Here is a 16587-nt window from a genome sequence, read left to right on the forward strand (position 1 = left end):
CGCGCGCTCTTGGTCCATTCTTCAATCCTATTGCGATGGGCCTATACTGAAGTTTTTTCTCCTCTGAAAACCAATTTCATCCTGCAGCGTGAAAAGGAAAGCGCCAGTGTGAAAACTCCAGTCGCCATTTCATACTCTTTGGTCATTAGCAATAAGGATGTAAATCAAAGTGATAAGCGTGTGTACCAGGACGAAGTGACATCACTCTGACAAGAGAGCACACGGTGACCAGGCTGCACACTCTTCTACTTAACAGCCTGGCTTCCTCCCTGCCAGGCTTTGGCGCCAGAGGCTGTAAGTATTTAGCAAACGCCGGTCTGTTACTCCCGAGCGAGCGGTGAGAGGGGCCTATCGGGTCACCAGCTGGGGCAGGTGTCCAGGAATATAGGTGCTCACACCATGGCACGCCGCCGGCCGGGGGCCCCCTGAAAGGCGCGGGCGGAGCGTGTGCGTGAGTGGCAGGCGTGCTGCACCTCCCCTACCAACATGGCCCCGCGCCCCGGCCCGCGGGGGCGGCCATCTTGGTCAAGTCGGGCCCAGGGGGCCTTGGCGGGGCTAACGGCGGCCTGGCTGCCACAGCCCAAGGTCACAATGGCTGAGTGACCGGGCAAAGCGGGGCGAGCCGAACGGCGGCCTGGGGCCCCGCGCGGCCCCGAGGTGCCGGGTGGCGCCGCGCGCAGCCCCCACCGACGGCTCACTGCCAAGGATGGCGAGGAGGCGAGCGCTGAGGCGCTGTTTGCAGCAGCTGTTGGCGCCCTCGGCGGAGCCGGCGCGGCGCGGCCGGGGGCGGTGGAATCCGGGCGCCGGCCGCTGCGGCTCCTCAGGCAGCCCGGGGGCGCTGCGGTGGCAGCGGCAGCGCGCGCGCCCGGCCGCCCTCCGCGCCAGGTGAGCCCGCGCGCTCCGCGTCCCGCTCCCTCGGTCCGCCCCCCGGCCGCGTGCCCGGGGCGGGGGCGAGCGCCTGGCGAGGGCGCTCGCTCCGGCTGCTTCCTCCCGGCCGGGCGGGTCTTCGGCGACTGTGCAGCGGCTTCCTCCCGGGTCTCCCGGGGCGGAGCGCTCGGCACGCCTGAGGTTGTGCGCATTCGGCTGGCCGAGCCGAGCCCCAGCCCGGCCGCATCCTGGGCGCGCTGCTCTGGTGAGCGCCCGCACCCGCGAGCTGCGGAGCCTGCATCCCTGGAGCTGCCTGGGTGAGGAGCCGCAGGCTGTCCCCCGGCGCTTTCGGGCGAATCGCCGTGTCTGGGATTCGTGTCAGATCCTATCTCTCGAGCAGATGGCTGGGTTGCGTCTTCGCTGTCTGAATACGCGAGGGGGTATTTTCTTTAGGTTGCATACAAATAGATGGGTGGACAACTTCTCTCAGTCACTGACTTCTGCCTCGTCTCTAGGACTTAGCCTCCGAAGCCCCTTTCCAACAGGTTGCGCTGCTTTTACCTTGAAATAAGTGTGTTCATTTAACCATGGCATGGAAATGAAGAGCAAAGTAATGGGACAAGGTGGCGTTGGGGAAGGCGCTGCGTTCTTGAAATTTCTGGGCTGGGGCGGTTTGCTTCTTAAATCGGTTGTTCCTGCGGGGTCTGCAGAGTAGGTATTCAGGTAGGGATCCCCCCCCCCCCCCCCCCCCCCCCCCGTGGATAAGATACGGTAGTTGGGATAAGTAGGCTGCCACGGACTCCTGGGAAATCCGGGGGTGAGACAAATTAATAGCCTTTAAAAAAGTCATTTAGTTGTGTCTTTGCTTTACTGTATGTAGGTTGTTACCTATGTGATAGTTGGCTTCGGTTAAGCATGAATTGTTTGCTATATGACCATTCTGATTCGTTGGTTCCAAAAGTCACTCCTGAGATGCGGTTGTCTGTGAATTCAGCCATTTCCATCGTTTGTTGAAAACTGGACGTTCTTTTCCATTCTGTTACATTGGTTATGATTTAGCTTCAGATGTCAACTTCGTTTAGAAAGAAGTTATGTAATCTTTAAAAAGAAACAATTACCCAAATCCCTGCACACTCTGGTGTTGCTGCAAGATCCTCGAAAGACAACACTCAGCACAAGTGGGCTTAATTACAGGAAGAATTTAAGACAGAGCTTGAGGGGTTGAAAGGGTTTTAAGTCAACTGAAGGTACAGTCACAATTTGCAAAGATTTTACTTTTATCTTAGTTTTTTGCTACAAGAAGTATGGTAAGTCTCCAAGAGATGGGACTACCTAGTGCACTCGCTACACCCTTGTTTTCATGCATAGTTACAAGATGTATTGTACAGGTTCCAATTGTGAAATTCAGCATTTTAACTAGCCCAGCTATTACTTCATGAAGAACATTTGAATATAAACATCACAACGCAGGGTTTCAATCATACTTTCATCTCTATAGTCATCCTCATGTGTTTGTTTGAAAAGAATATTATGTTACTTTGGGCATTTGTCAGCATGGGAAACAGGTGTTTTTTTTTTTTTTTTTTTTTTGTTTTTGTTTTTGATATGAACATTTAGCCTGTTTGGAAAATTGGAAAAGTAATAGTTGCCTTTAATTGAGTTGCTTCATTCTGCTTTTTCTTTGTAGTGGTGGCTAGCTGTGACTGTAGTGGATTTTTCCATTCCTTCCCCCCTCTCTTTATGTCAATAAGAACATGGCTGCAGGGATGTGGGTATTTTAGGTTGAAATGCATACAAGCAAAAAGTGTTCTCACTGACGTGTTATTAGGGAGATGAACTGTGCATGTAATTCACTGCTTCAGAACACTTTTATCCTGAACGTCTGTATAAAACTGGCATGAAAAAAAAATACCCAAGTGATTTTCAGCATAAGGTTCAAGCAGTATTTCATCCTAACTCCCATAATACTAGAGAATTCCACCCACCTATAATCTAGAGTGTTCTGCTTGACTGTCTTTTGAATTCAGTAACCATTGACTGTGTATGTAAGTCTTTTCGTAACAGCCTTTTGTGACAGATTCCATACGAATTCCCATACCTGCAGGGGCAGTTTGAGGTCAGCGATGCAGCCTTCTGCCCAGATGGTTAACTAATGTATTTTGACTTTCTCATTTACAAAGCTCCTCCTATCATTTACAAAGTATTTTTTATGTATTTATTTTTAGTTTGATTTTATGGACATGAAAAATGTGAGATTATTAACCCCATTCCACGGATGAACAAAACAGGAAACTGAGACCTGGGTGATTTTAATTGTCTTGCCGGGGCCAGCCTTGTGCAGATGATGAACACTAGCTGACTCTTGTTAGAGTACTGATGAGGCCAAGGTCCAGGGGACTGGGTCAACAGCATGGGTCAGCAGCGTTGGTCCACAGCTCATTCATAGATTGCACCCCTAAACCTGGGTGACAGCTTGTGAGCTGTCGGTACCATTGGCTACCAAGGCATAGGCCTGGCCAGTAGATGGGTCAGCATAATTCACCACCGGACCCAGAAATTCAGTTTGTGCCTGCTTCCTAGAACATTCTGTTTTTCCCCTTAAATGCAGCAGATTGTCGTGTTTATCTAATTTGGAGGCCTTCCCAGATTAAGGGACAGTAACACACTGATGGAACAATGGATGCCTGTAGACTTCTGCCTAATTTTGTAATCTCTCTCAGCCATAAGAATGAACTTACCAGATAAAGAAGCACCAGGCTATCTCGCTGTTTCTAGCACTCCTTAACCTGGTCACATACTTGTTTGTGTTGCCTACAGCATGATGCTAGGGCTGTCAGATGGCAGTCATATTTTGTTCTGAAAATTGTTCTTTTCCGTTCCCTTTTCAAGTTGCTGTGTTCATTCCTTTGGTTTGCCTAGCTCATGGAAAGCTCTCTCAACTTTGTTTTAATATTGTGCTATTTTATAGCTAAGCAACTAATGAAAGTTCAAGACAGGGTCCAAATGCTGGTGTTGTCCAGGATGGCCTTGTTGGGCTATTCTGGGCTTGTGTGCAGATTGGGGAAGTCTCCCAACTGGGCAGTAGGGGGTCTTTTGCTACTCAGGATCCAGATGGTTCTTGCTCCTGATTGGTTGATTTGGAGCTGGAGCTGGCTACATGTCAGATCAGAAGGGACTTGACTGAGTGAGTCCTGTTTCTATCCTGTCTTAATTGTACCAAGGTTAGTTTGGGCCAGTTTGAAAGACTGCGCTCAAATACGGTTCTTGGAGCCGATGTTTGCTGCAGTTTTTTTTTTTTTTTTTTTTGAGAGGCAGAGTGGACAGTGAGAGAGAGAGAGACAGAGAGAAAGGTCTTCCTTTGCTGTTGGTTCACCCCCAATAGCCACTGCGGCCAGCACACCACGCTGATCTGAAGCCAGGAGCCAGGTGCTTCTGGTCTCCCATGGGGGTGCAGGGCCCAAGGACTTGGGCCATCCTCCACTGCACTCCCGGGCCACAGCAGAGAGCTGGACTGGAAGAGGGGCAACCGGGACAGAATCCGGCACCCCGACCGGGACTAGAACCCGGTGTGCCGGCGCCAAAGGTGGAGGATTAGCCTAGTGAGCCGCGGCGCCGGCCTTCTGCAGTCGTTCTTAAAGGTGCCATTTGGGACACCTGCATCCCTTATCTGAGTACCTGGATTTGAGTGCTGCCTCCACTTCCAGTGCCAGCTTCCTGCTAATGCAGACCTTGGGAAAGCAGTGGTGATGGCTCAAGTAGTTCGGTCTTTGCCACCCATGCAGGAGACGTAGATTGAATTCCCAGACCCTGGCGCAGCCCTGGCTGTTACAGGTTTTTCGGGTACTGAACCTGCAGATGGGAGCTTGCCCTGTGTCTGTCTGCCTTTCGGGTAAATGCAAATTAAAACAAAAAAAACATGTTTCTCACATCAAAGAAGTCCAGAGTTGGGCAGGTCAGCTGGTAAGGTAGACCCCAAAATCATGGATCTCCTCTATGCCATTTCTAGGATGTGACCCTCATGCTGCTGGCTCAGGCTGCAGGAAGAATGAAGACAAGTGCTTTGTGGGAGGAGACTCCCAGGAGCACCATGTACATGTAAGACTTGAGCCTGAATCACATCAGTCACAGTGTCACCAACATGACCATGCCTCGCTGGGAGGCTGGAGTAGAGTAATTAGGGTATAGTAATCCTGATAGCAGGCGATTCTGCCCCGGGGGGCAGAGGGAGACTGGATTTCCTTGTGAGCACCGTCTAGTCTTTACCACTGTGCACTGCTGAACTCAGCCACTGCCCAAGACGCTTCAGTGTTTATTTTCAGTGACCAGTAGGGTTAATAGAATGTTCTCTTTGTCTCTCAGCCCTTTGGGTATTTTTTCCTTCTCAGATTATTTGATCCCAGTAGATCTTTTCAAAAATAATTAACTAGGTGTGAGATGAAGAGTGATTAGGAGCTGAATCTCCAGTTTGTTTATTCATCCCATCAATAACTGAGTGCGCCTTATGTCCAGGCTGTGGTGTGTTAGTATGAATCATTACTGATTGTATGTTTCTGGCTTGGCTTGGCTTGGCTTGGTTTGGCTTCCTAGGAGCACAGGGTAGAATTTGTGATTCAAATGAACCAGTTGGAGTCTGTGTGCTGTTGAACTTTGTATCCAGGAATGTGGTGTTGCCAGTATGTAGCAGTCTCAGGTTTAGACTGCCTCCAACCTGGAGTGCCGGGGAGGCAGGAAGAGGAGACTCCAAGGTGGGCAGTTGCCAGGCTAGCATACATTCTAGAGATACTGCAGAGTCCTGTGGGTCAGTCCTTTGGTGACTGATGATATATAAAGTTTTGGTTCTGGACAGAATCACCAACTGAGCTTTGAAAAAACTACTACAGCCCCAGTGCAGCCTTTGATTCAGGAACCTCCGGGATGGGGTCGGAAGCTCCGCAGGTGCTTGTGATGTGCAGCCAGGTTGAGGATCACAGGTCCAAGGCTTTGGAGCCAATGGCCTTGGAGGTACTCTAGGGAGGGTTCTCATGGCTTTTCCTATGACCGTCACACTGGAGATGGGATCTTTTCTCGATACCTTCTTGTGATCAGAAAGAAGAGGTAGGAGGAGTTCTAAGATAAGCGGAGAGAGAAAACACTGAAATGCTTTCGAGGCAAACTGACTCATAATTTCTCCAGAGCTGGCTTTGCTTGCCTGTTCCAATTGTGAGAAGTATTACCTTGGAGAAACACCTCATTTTAACTGGGACTTCAAGCCCTGGGGAAAGTGCGGGGTCTCCATGAGGCCAGCGTTAGTACCGAGTTTGCAGTTTTTGTTCCTGTATGGAGGGCAATGCGGGGAAGTAAGGACAGTGGGAGAACAGGATTATGACTTTCACAATCATGGGACTGTTCAGGGTTGATGACAGGAGCCTCCTGGTGAATCGGGCAGAATTGGTGGAGGCTGCAGGAGCCATGTGTGGGGTTGGGTAGGAATCCTTGTTTTAATTTTAAAGGTTGTGTGAAGTCCAGAAAGGCAGGCTCTCTCTTATTCAGATGTAAGAACACAGATGGATTCCAGGGTTCATGTCATTTCCTGCAGCCCCCGTATTGTATTCGCGTAGAAATTTTAAAACGGCCTAGGATAAAAACATCTACTAACCCTTATTAAGCCCTTTTTAGAGCATAATAAAGTAGTGGCTTGCAGTTACTGACGGCTTACTATGCACCAGAGACTGGACGAAGAATTATGAAACTAAGGCTAATAAAGGATGACGAGGGGCAAAATTGGGAATTTTTTTTTTTTTTTTTTTTTTTTTTTTTTAGGAAGAGCAAGAGGAAGGAAATCTTTCATCCACTGGTGCACTCCCCAGGTCCCCTAGTGCCTGCAATCGCTGGGCTAGGCTGAAGCCAGGAGCCCAGAACTCTGAACAGGTCTGCCACATAGGTGGCAGAAGCTTAACCACTTGAGCCATCATCAGCTGACTCTCAGGATTTCTTTAGCTGGAAGCTCGACTGGAAGTGGAGTAGCCATGACTTGAAACCGGCGCTAAGTGATGGCTTAACCTGCTGCACCACAGTGCTTGCCTCAGGAATTATTTTTTATTTTATCTGTTTTACAATATTTAGTTATCTATTTTGAAAAAGTTACAGAGAGAAACAGAGTGAAAGAGAGACGGTCCATCTGCAGGTTCACTCCTGCAGACCAGGAGCCAGCAGGCACTTCACCTGGCTCTCCCATGTGAATGACAGGGGGCAGAATACTCCACTGCTTTTCCAAGGCCCTGGGAGCTGGATTGGAAGTGGAGCAGCCAGGACATGAACCAGTGCCCATATGGGATGCTGGTGTTGCAGGCAGCAGCTTTTTTTTTATTATTATTTTTATTTTTTGACAGGCAGAGTGGACAGTGAGAGAGAGAGAGAGACAGAGAGAAAGGTCTTCCTTTGCCATTGGTTCACCCCCCAATGGCCGCCCTGTGGCCGGCTCAACGCGCTGATCTGAAGCCAGGAGCCAGGTGCTTCTCCTGGTCTCCCATGCGGGTGCAAGGCCCAAGAACCTGGGCCATCCTCCACTGCACTCCCAGGCCACAGCAGAGAGCTGGCCTGGAAGAGGGGCAACCGGGACAGAATCCAGCGCCCTGACCGGGACTAGAACCCGGGGTGCTTGTGCCACAGGCGAAGGATTAACCTATTGAGCCGTGATGCCGGCCCAAGGCTGCAGCTTTACCTGCTACACCACAATGCTGACCCAGGAATTATTTTTTTAAAGTTTTTTTTTCTGTAATATTTTATGTCCCTTTTCCTAGTTATATATATATATATACACTTGAATCCATTTATAGTAGTATATATAGTATATATAATATATATAGTATATACATATATAGTATATGTATAGTATATACATATATAGTATATATGTATTATATATTATATATATAATATACTAATATATAATGTATATATACTTTTGGAATTTATACTTCCTGCTATTCTTCTACAAAGCACACTGAATTGAATTTAGAGGTCTCAATGTTCCCTTGAACTTCAGCATCCTATTAGTTGACCTTTTGGGACTGTCTCCAGGCAGCATTCTGAACAGCTTACAACCCCAGGGGGTGCGCCTGGCCTTGTTTCCTTGGCTTGCTTTTTTGTCATTTACCCTCTTCTCTTAAAGGATGGGCCACGCAGGTCTTGAGGGCAGAATATTGCACCTGCCCTTCCGCCAAATTCTCTGGTGAGGGAAGTCAGCGGCTTGGGTGACCTGGCGGTGCCTCTCCTGCTTTCCCCCGTCTCTGCTGACCTCAGGGCTCTGCTGCTGCTGTCTGCCTGCAGAAGGCAATGAGCCTTTTCAGCACGCCTGACACCTGGTCACAGCACTGGCTCAGGACCAGCAGTGTGTAAGGAAGCAGGACTCCTCACCACTTCCAGATCTGGGGCCGAGGGTTTTGGAATGCCTGATTCTGGATATATACCGTTTTCATTTTTCAGAGCGGACACCTCTGTAAACGTGAGATTAAGCCCCTGTCTGTGTGATTGCTTATCATGCCCTCCCCCCCAGCCATTTTGGGTCACTGGAGGTCAGAGCCTCACATTCCTCCCAGCACTGGGAGGACTAGAACTTAATTAAAGTAGACGTTCAAACAACGTTTGCTAAATATGACTTTACAGATGCCTTAAGTCGAGGCCATTGCAAATTACGTCTGAAATCTTAACATGGTTGAAAGTGAGGTGGCTGTTTGATGTGTCAGATTTCAGATTGGTTGTGGAGTTTTTGAACTGTGGAGTCATGCTCCCAGCAGCTTCCTGGTCTACCTGATTCACCTTTGGAATTCCCTATTGCCCAGCAGATAACTGCTGTGGTCAGTTGAGAGATGCTTTGCTTATCACTTAGCAGCCCAGCCCGGGAAGTAGAGATTGGCAGGGCCAGACCAGGGCCTGGGACGAAGGGACAGCCTCTTTGGTGGCCTGAGCTGGCTGTTGGTTCAGCCAGATTGTTAAAATTTTAGAGAAGTAGGAACCTTAGAGGTGCACCCTGGGCCCCTCATTTTACAGGGAGGGAAAGTGAGTCGCAACAGTGTTAGGTGACTTTTTAAAGGCTACAATTCAGTAAAAGTTGGAACTAGGGCTGAAGTCAGAAAGAAGTGTACAGTCTTTCCCATTTTCCTTTTTTTTTTTTTTCTGTACAGGAGCTATGAGAACTCCATTTCTCCTCTGCTTTTTTTTTTTTTTAAATAGGTTATGCTTTTAAACAGGAAGTTTTTCTTTATGCATAGCTGATCATGAAGAAGAATAGAGAAAGAATGTGCACCTTCTAGAAGCATGTTTTTGTTAAAATCTTGGTTGAAGGACTGGTAAATGAAGCTTTAACATCACTTTACAGCCTTAGGATACTTTTTCAAGTTCTGTAGGAATTAACTTAGTATTTTTTTCCTCCTCAACTTCCCCCAACCTTTTCAGTTTTGTAATTCTGTATATTGCTTAGGTATTATTCTCTATACCAGAAATGAATCTGTACTTTGTGTTTTTGTATTATTTTAAGGTATTAAAGAGAATCTAACTAGATATTTTCAGTAAACATTATTTTATGCATGTTTTTCTAAATTTGCCATAACATGACATTTTAGTGTGATTATCCTAAGGATTCCAATTGTGTGTTGTTGCATTTTAATTTTTTACAGACAAAGAGATCCACTGGTTCACTTCCCAAATGGCCACAACTGCTGGAGCTGAACCAATTCAAAACCAGGAGCCAGGAGCTTCTTCCAGGTCTCCCACGCAGGTGCAGGGGCCCAAGCACTTGGGCCATCTTCTGCTTTCCCAGGCCATGAGCAGAGAGCTGGATCAGAAGAGGTGCAGCTGGGACCTGACCTGGCAGCCCATATGGGATGCCGATGCCATATGGAGGCTTAGCCTACTACGCCACAGCATAGGCCCTGATATTTTAATTTTTTAAAATTTTATTTTGGGTCCAGCATTGTGGTGTAGTGTGTTAAGCCACCACCTATGATGCCAGCATTCCATATGGGTGCCGGTTCATGTCACAGCTGCTCTACTTCTGATCTAGCTCCCTGCGAATGGCCTAGGAAAATCAGTGAAGGATGGCGCAAGGCCCTGGGCTACTTCCACCTGCATGGGAGACCCAGATGGAGTTCCTGGCTCCTGACTTCGGCTGGCCCAGTGTTGGCTGGTGTGGCCTTTTGGGGGGTAAACCAGTGGATGAAAGACCTCGCTTCCTCCCTCTCTGTAACTCTTTCAAATAAATAAGTAAGCATTTTAAAAAATATTTTATTTGGGAGGCAAAGAGGGAGAGCAAGAGGAAGAAGAAGCACTCCCATCTTTCGGTTTACTCCTCAAATGCTTGCAGTAATGGGGCTGGGCCAGGCTGCATCTGGGAGATGGGAACTCATTCTAGGTCTTCTACACAGGTGGCTGCAACCTAATTATTTGAGCCATCACTGCTGCCTCCCCGAGTCTGCATTTTGGAGTCGGGTGAGTACTGAACCCAGATACTCTGATACAAGTTGCAGGTGTCTTAACTGCAAGGTTAAATGCTCACCCCTTCAAGTCATGTTTTAAATGAACTTTGTCCTTAGGCCTGTAGTTTATTTTCTTGTTTCTAATTCTAACCAAAGCTTTGCTTTCTTACTCACATATAGGGAAAATGTCTTATTGTAGGGGAAACACCTAGACTGTTTATGCATTTTGGTGATTTAAATCTGTTGGTAGCCTGTGAAGGGACTTGTTCAATGTATTGATTTTTGTCTAACACTAAGAATTTTCAAAGGCTTTGGCAATTTATGGACAAGAACATTTGTTGTCCTTGACTACTTTTTTTTTAAGAAAGCAATGTTCTGTAATTTTTTGTTTAAAAATTTTTTATTTGCTCACTTTCATTTTATTTGGAAAGCTGATATTAAAGAGATCTTCCATCTGCTGGTTCGCTCTCCAAAGGGACTGCAGTAACAAAGGCTGGGCCAGGCCAAAGCCAGGAGCCTGGAACTCAGTCTGGGTCTTGCACATGGGTGGTGGAGGTCCAGATACCTGGGCCATCACCTGCTGCCTCCCAGGGTGCACATTAATAGAAAGCTGGGCCGGCGCTGCGGCTCACTAGGCTAATCCTCCGCCTTGCGGCGCCGGCACACCGGGTTCTAGTCCCGGTCGGGGTGCCGGATTCTGTCCCGGTTGCCCCTCTTCCAGGCCAGCTCTCTGCTGTGGCCAGGGAGTGCAGTGGAGGATGGCCCCAAGTACTTGGGCCTTGCACCCCATGGGAGACCAGGATAAGTACCTGGCTCCTGCCATCGGATCAGTGTGGTGTGGTGTGCTGGCTGCAGCGCCCCGGCCACGGCGGCCATTGGAGGGTGAACCAACGGCAAAAGGAAGACCTTTCTCTCTGTTTCTCTCTCTCACTGTCCACTCTGCCTGTCCAAAAAAAAAAAAAAAAAAAAAAAGAAAGCTGGAGCAGAAGCAGAAGAGCCAGGACTCAAACCGGGCACTGCCATTTGGGATGCAGGTGTACAGCAGCATCTTACCTGCTGCTCTGATTTGTGTCCCAAGGAGTCTAACTGTGTTCTGTGTTCATCTTTCTCTAAGCTCTGTAATCAGAGTCCTATGTGCTTTTGGTTAGCAATCATTTCTTTGTGCATTATTTGTCAAAACAATTGTCCTTTGCTTATAATCAGATAAGTGTTTTATGAGACATGTAACTTTTTAAAAAAGTTTTTAATTTTGAAAGGCAGGGATGCAGGGAGCTCCCTTCTACTGGTTCTCTGCTCAGCTCAGCTGCCTGCAGTGGCCAGCTTTGGGCCAGGCTGGGCCAGGTTGAAGCCAGGAGCCTAGAACTCTGTTTGGGTCTTCTATATGAGTGGCAGGGACCCAAGTATGTTTTAAAAATTTTATTTAATTAAAAGAGTTACAGAAAGGGGGGGGGAGGGAGGGAAGGAGGAAGAGGGAGAGGGGGAGAAGGGGAGAGAGAGAGAGAGAGAGAGAAATATGTTCCATCTGCAGGTTTATTCCCCAAATGGCTGCAATAGCTAAGGCTGGATCAAGCTGAAGCCAGGATCCTGGAACTACATCTGGGTCTCCCAGGCAGATGCAGGGGCCCAAGCACTTGGACCATTTTCCGCTGCTTTTCTGGGCTCATTAGCAGGGAGTTGGATCAGAAGTGGAGCAATTAGGACTCAGGGTAGTGCCTGGATGGTTTGCTGGTGCCATAGAAGGCAGCTGAACCCACTGCATCTCAACGCCAGCCCGAACCAAGTGTGTGAACCATCGCTAGTGCCTCCCAGGGGTACGTTAGCAGGAAGCTAGAACTGGAAGTTGAGTGGCAACTCAAACCCAGGCATTCTGATAGAGGACACAGGCATCCCAAGTGGTGTCTTAACTGCTGTGCTAAAAATCTGCCATATAGGCTGGTGCCGCAGCTCAATAGGCTAATCCTTCGCCTGTGGCGCCAGCACCCCGGGTTCTAGTCCCTGTTGGGGTGCCGGATTCTGTCCTGGTTGCTCCTCTTCCAAGCCAGCTCTCTGCTGTGGCCCAGGAGTGCAGTGGAGGATGGCCCAAGTGCTTGGGCCCTGCACCCGCATGGGAGACCAGGAGAAGCACCTGGCTCCTGGCTTCGGATCAGCGTGGTGCGCTGGCCACAGCGTGCCAGCTGTGGTGGTCATTGGAGGGTGAACCAACGGAGAAGGAAGACCTTTCTCTCTGTCTCTCTCTCTCACTGTCCACTCTGCCTGTCAAAAAATAAATAAAAAATAAAAATAATCTGCTGTATTGTGTGTATGTGTTTGTGTGTGTGTGTGCATGTATTAATAGAGGAAAACAGACTGTTATTTTTAAAATAAAGTATAAACAAACTTACATAATTTTGTAGTCCTTTGTTACATAAAATTATTAAGGAAAGAAGAAACACTTCAGCAATCTAGGTTTTAAAATCCAAAATGTAATAAATGTTGATCTTTAAAAGCAACTCAGTTGTATGGAAAAGTCCTATTGCATTTTCTTTATTCTTCTACTGAATATGAACCATAGTTGCAATAACAATTTACGTTTATCTAGCAGTATGAAGTGCTAACCCACAGTGTCATTTGCTCATTACAGCTCTTTAAGGAAGTACCTAGGGGCTACTGTGTATGTCTCTTTTTTTTCCCATTTTTCCCGGCTGGACAAGTAAGCCAGCTTTAAAAAGGTTGATTTCGGCCCCTTCTCTTCAGCCCTGGCCTCTTGCCAGGAGGGGCTTGCTGTGGCCCTGCGCCTCCAGGGCGCGTGGCCTTCGGGCCACCCCTCAGGCTTCCTGGCCTGGATGCTCCTCCGTGTGGCTGGCTCCTGGTGCTCGGTATGAACCCAGATTCACCCCTCTCTCTTAGATAAAGCCCTCACTCTCCTATGCATCTGTCGCGCTAATAAAAAGCTTAAAATGTAAAAAAAAAAAAAAAAAAAAAAGGTTGATTTCTACCCCCAAGCTAACACTTTTAATTAATGATCGGAGTGGAGTACTGGTTTCCTGGCTTCCAGTTAATGTTCTTCGCACGCTTGTGATGATGAATTGCTTGCTGAGATATATAGATTGATGTTATGCACACATCCATTTAAGTGTACTTTATGCATATGCATTAGTTCCAGTAGATTTTTTGACTCAATAATTGTTCTTAAAAGTTATCATAACTTCCATTTAGTTTGCTCCTAAATGTGCTATGTACTAAGCTTCATGGTTGGTGTGTGTGTGTGTGTGTGTGTGTGTGTACATAGCTCTTACAGAATGTTCTTCCTTTCATTGTTCAATGTACTTGCCATGCTTGGACATAGCTCCCTCCCACCAGTCTCTTAAATGCCTGTGGGCGTCAGCTCCAATTTCACCCAGCATCTATTGAATGTGGAGGTTGGGAATAGTTTCATTTTACCCTAGGAAGCCCTTGGCAGACACATCAGTGAATCAAAATAGTTTCATTAGCTGCGTCATGTAGCACTGTATTGAAAAGACCCTTCTCTTCAGCAAAGGTAAAAGGAGAGGAAATATAAAATTGTGAAGTTAATATTATTTAGTCTGAGGGGTCTGAAAATACAGTTTTTAAAGATTTATTTATTTGAAAGAGTTACAGAGAGAGGTAGAGAGAGAGAGAGAAAGAGAGAGAGGTCTTCAATCTGCTGGTTCACTCCCCAGATAGTCCCAACGGCCAGAGTTGAGCCGATCTGAAGCCTGGAGCCAGGAACTTCATCCAGGTCTCCCATGTGGGTGCAGGGGCCCAAGGAATTGGGCCATCCTTCACTGCTTTCCCAGGAGCATTAGTGTTACAGAAATCTGAGGTGGGAAGACTCCCTTTGTTCAAACAGGCACCAGAGACAGTGGAGGATCGAAGCAGTTTATTACGCCAACGGGCTCAGCTGGAATCATTTCCCGAGAACTGAGCAACAATCCCAAGTTTCTTACAATATTTATAGGTTCATCAGCATCGTACCTTAGCTGTTACAGCATTGGTGGGTTTAAATTGCAGCTTGCGTGACTTAGGACCACACTTCCAGTGGTCGGTGGGCCTGGTGTGTTTGTAAGAGAGACACCAGGGGCAGATTTATTAGGACAGATTTATGACTGGAGTTTGCAGAAGCAGAATTTAGGACATTTTCCCTCCCTAGACAAGTTAACAGTGGGCAGCTGCTTCACTAGTTAATTGTGGGCAGCCACTTTTCAAGGTCTGTGTTGGGAGGAGGAGTCCGCTTTTCTTTGTCTCTGATTGTGGCCGTATTTCCTCTACATTAGCAGAGAGCTGGATCAGAAGCAGAGCAGCCCGGCCTCAAACTGGTGCCCATATGGGATGCAGGTGCTGCAGGCCAGCCCCCAAAATATAGTTTTGAATACTCTTCAGATTGCGTGTCAGCAATCTGTAATGTATTTCTTTCTGTAATGGACAGTCACTCAGTTTTTATTTGAATGCTGATTTGCTACTGCAGAATTGATGAGTATGTTGAAATCTCAAACATACATTGTACTATTGTGATTTTTTTTCACTTTTTAAATGATAAAGCTGTGCATTCAACTCTAGTCAGCTGGCAAATCTTAAATGTCAAAGAAAAAGCATGAAACATTTGCTTTTGAAATAGAGAATTCTTGGGTTTTGAACACATTTTACCCATGTGTGCAGTTTTTGAAGTAAAATATTTGTGCTTGCCTGACTTTTCTTCACCAAATGTCACAGTTCAGAACTCTTTTTGGTAGGAGACGGAGGAGTAAGTTCATCTGCTGTTAAACAGGCAATTAATCATCAAAGAAATGTGGAGAATGTGCATCTCAATTAACAGGATGGAATTTATGTTGTCCCTTTATAATACATAGTTCTTTTAAAAAAAAAGATTGTTTATTTGAAAGAGAGAGAGAGAGAGATATCTTGTATCCACTGGGTCACTCCACAAACAGCTGCAGCAGTCAAGGCTTGACCAGGCTGAAGTCAGGAGCCAGGAATTCCATCCTGGTCTCCCACAAGGATGGCAGCAACTCAAGTACTTGGGCCATCTTCTGTCTTCCTAGGTGCATTAGCAGCTACGTACGAAGCGAAGTAGCTGGGACTCAAATCAGCACTCTGATACAAGATGTGAGTGATTTAACCTGCTGTGCCATGGTGCCTGCCCCAATACATTGTTCTTTCAAAAAGAGCATTTCAGGGTGGGCATTTGGTACAGCAGCTCAAGCTGCCATTTCACACACCTGCATTCCATATCGGAATACCTGCGTTGGAGTCCTGTATCTGCTTTGGATTCAGCTTCCTGCTAATGTGGCTGTGGCTGGGAGGCAGCAGATGATGGGTCAAATATGTGGGGCCCTGATACCCACGTAGGAGACCTGGATGGAGTTCCTGGCTTCAGCCCGACCCAGCCTCAGCTGTTGTAGGCAACTGGGGAGAGTGAAGCAGCAGATGGAAGAGCTCTTTCTCTTTCTACCTTTCAAATAAATAAAAATCAATACACTTAATAAAATATTTCCTGTACAAAAAGAACGTTTCTACTTATTTATGTATTTATTTAAAAGGCTGAGTTATAGAGAGAGAAGGAGAGACAGAGAGATTCTTCCATCTGCTGGTTCACTCCCCAGTTGGCCTCAATGACCGGATAGGGCTAGGCTAAATCCAGGAGTCAGGAGCTTCTTCCGGGTCTGTCATGTGGGTGCAGAGGCCCAAGGAATTGGGCCATCCTCTGCTGCTTTCCCAGGCACATTAACAGGGAGCTGGATTGGAAGTGGGGCAGCCACGACTGGATCTGGTACCCAGACGATGCTGCAGGCTGTGGCTTTAACCTGCTGTGCGATAGCACCGGCCCCAAACGTTCCTATTTTATACTTATCAGTTGTCATAGGGCTTATTTAGCTTTACACTTCTGGATTCTAGCTTTCCAGTTAGTTTCTACTATTTTGTGTATTCTGTAACTAGTTAGTTACAGAGGGAAGAAGGTCAGTAAATTAATTGTGCCTCTGATGATATTTAATTACTAAGGTTCATGTTTTCATTCCTGTTCTGACATACATATTTGCTTACATAAAATGCATTGTGTCCATTTCAAGATAGACATTTTGTTGGTATTTCAGTACCACTGATAAGAAAGTATGTTATACAATTCCTGAACTAATCATTTTTGGTAACATTTTTACCTTAGTGGTACATAAAATAGTGATGTGCCTTATGGTTCATGGTGTCTTAAATTAGATGAAAACCTCTAAAATTGAAGGATCCTTATCTAATTCTGAAGCACCATTTGAAACCCAGT

General features: G+C 46.9%; 1 protein-coding gene across 8 annotated transcripts in view; it reads left to right on the forward strand.

Annotated features, from left to right (window-relative positions):
• Positions 1-72: 72 nt before the first annotated feature.
• Positions 73-16587, forward strand: part of NAPEPLD (N-acyl phosphatidylethanolamine phospholipase D) — a 45155-nt gene continuing 28640 nt past the window's right edge. The window contains exons 1-2 of one of the 8 annotated variants that reach the window (XM_070071203.1): positions 277-294; positions 10269-10332. Coding sequence is in view for 2 of the 8 variants with exons in the window: in XM_070071201.1 (XP_069927302.1) it covers positions 707-885; positions 10269-10332 (243 nt within the window). In the remaining 6 variants the exon portion in view is untranslated. Of the gene's footprint in view, positions 295-570; positions 886-947; positions 1185-10268; positions 10333-16587 lie in introns of those variants that run through there. The other 7 variants (XM_070071201.1, XM_070071204.1, XM_008258322.4 and 4 more) reach the window with 7 other exon arrangements.

Source organism: Oryctolagus cuniculus, chromosome 3 (assembly GCF_964237555.1).
Source record: "Oryctolagus cuniculus chromosome 3, mOryCun1.1, whole genome shotgun sequence".
Taxonomy (NCBI): domain Eukaryota; kingdom Metazoa; phylum Chordata; class Mammalia; order Lagomorpha; family Leporidae; genus Oryctolagus; species Oryctolagus cuniculus.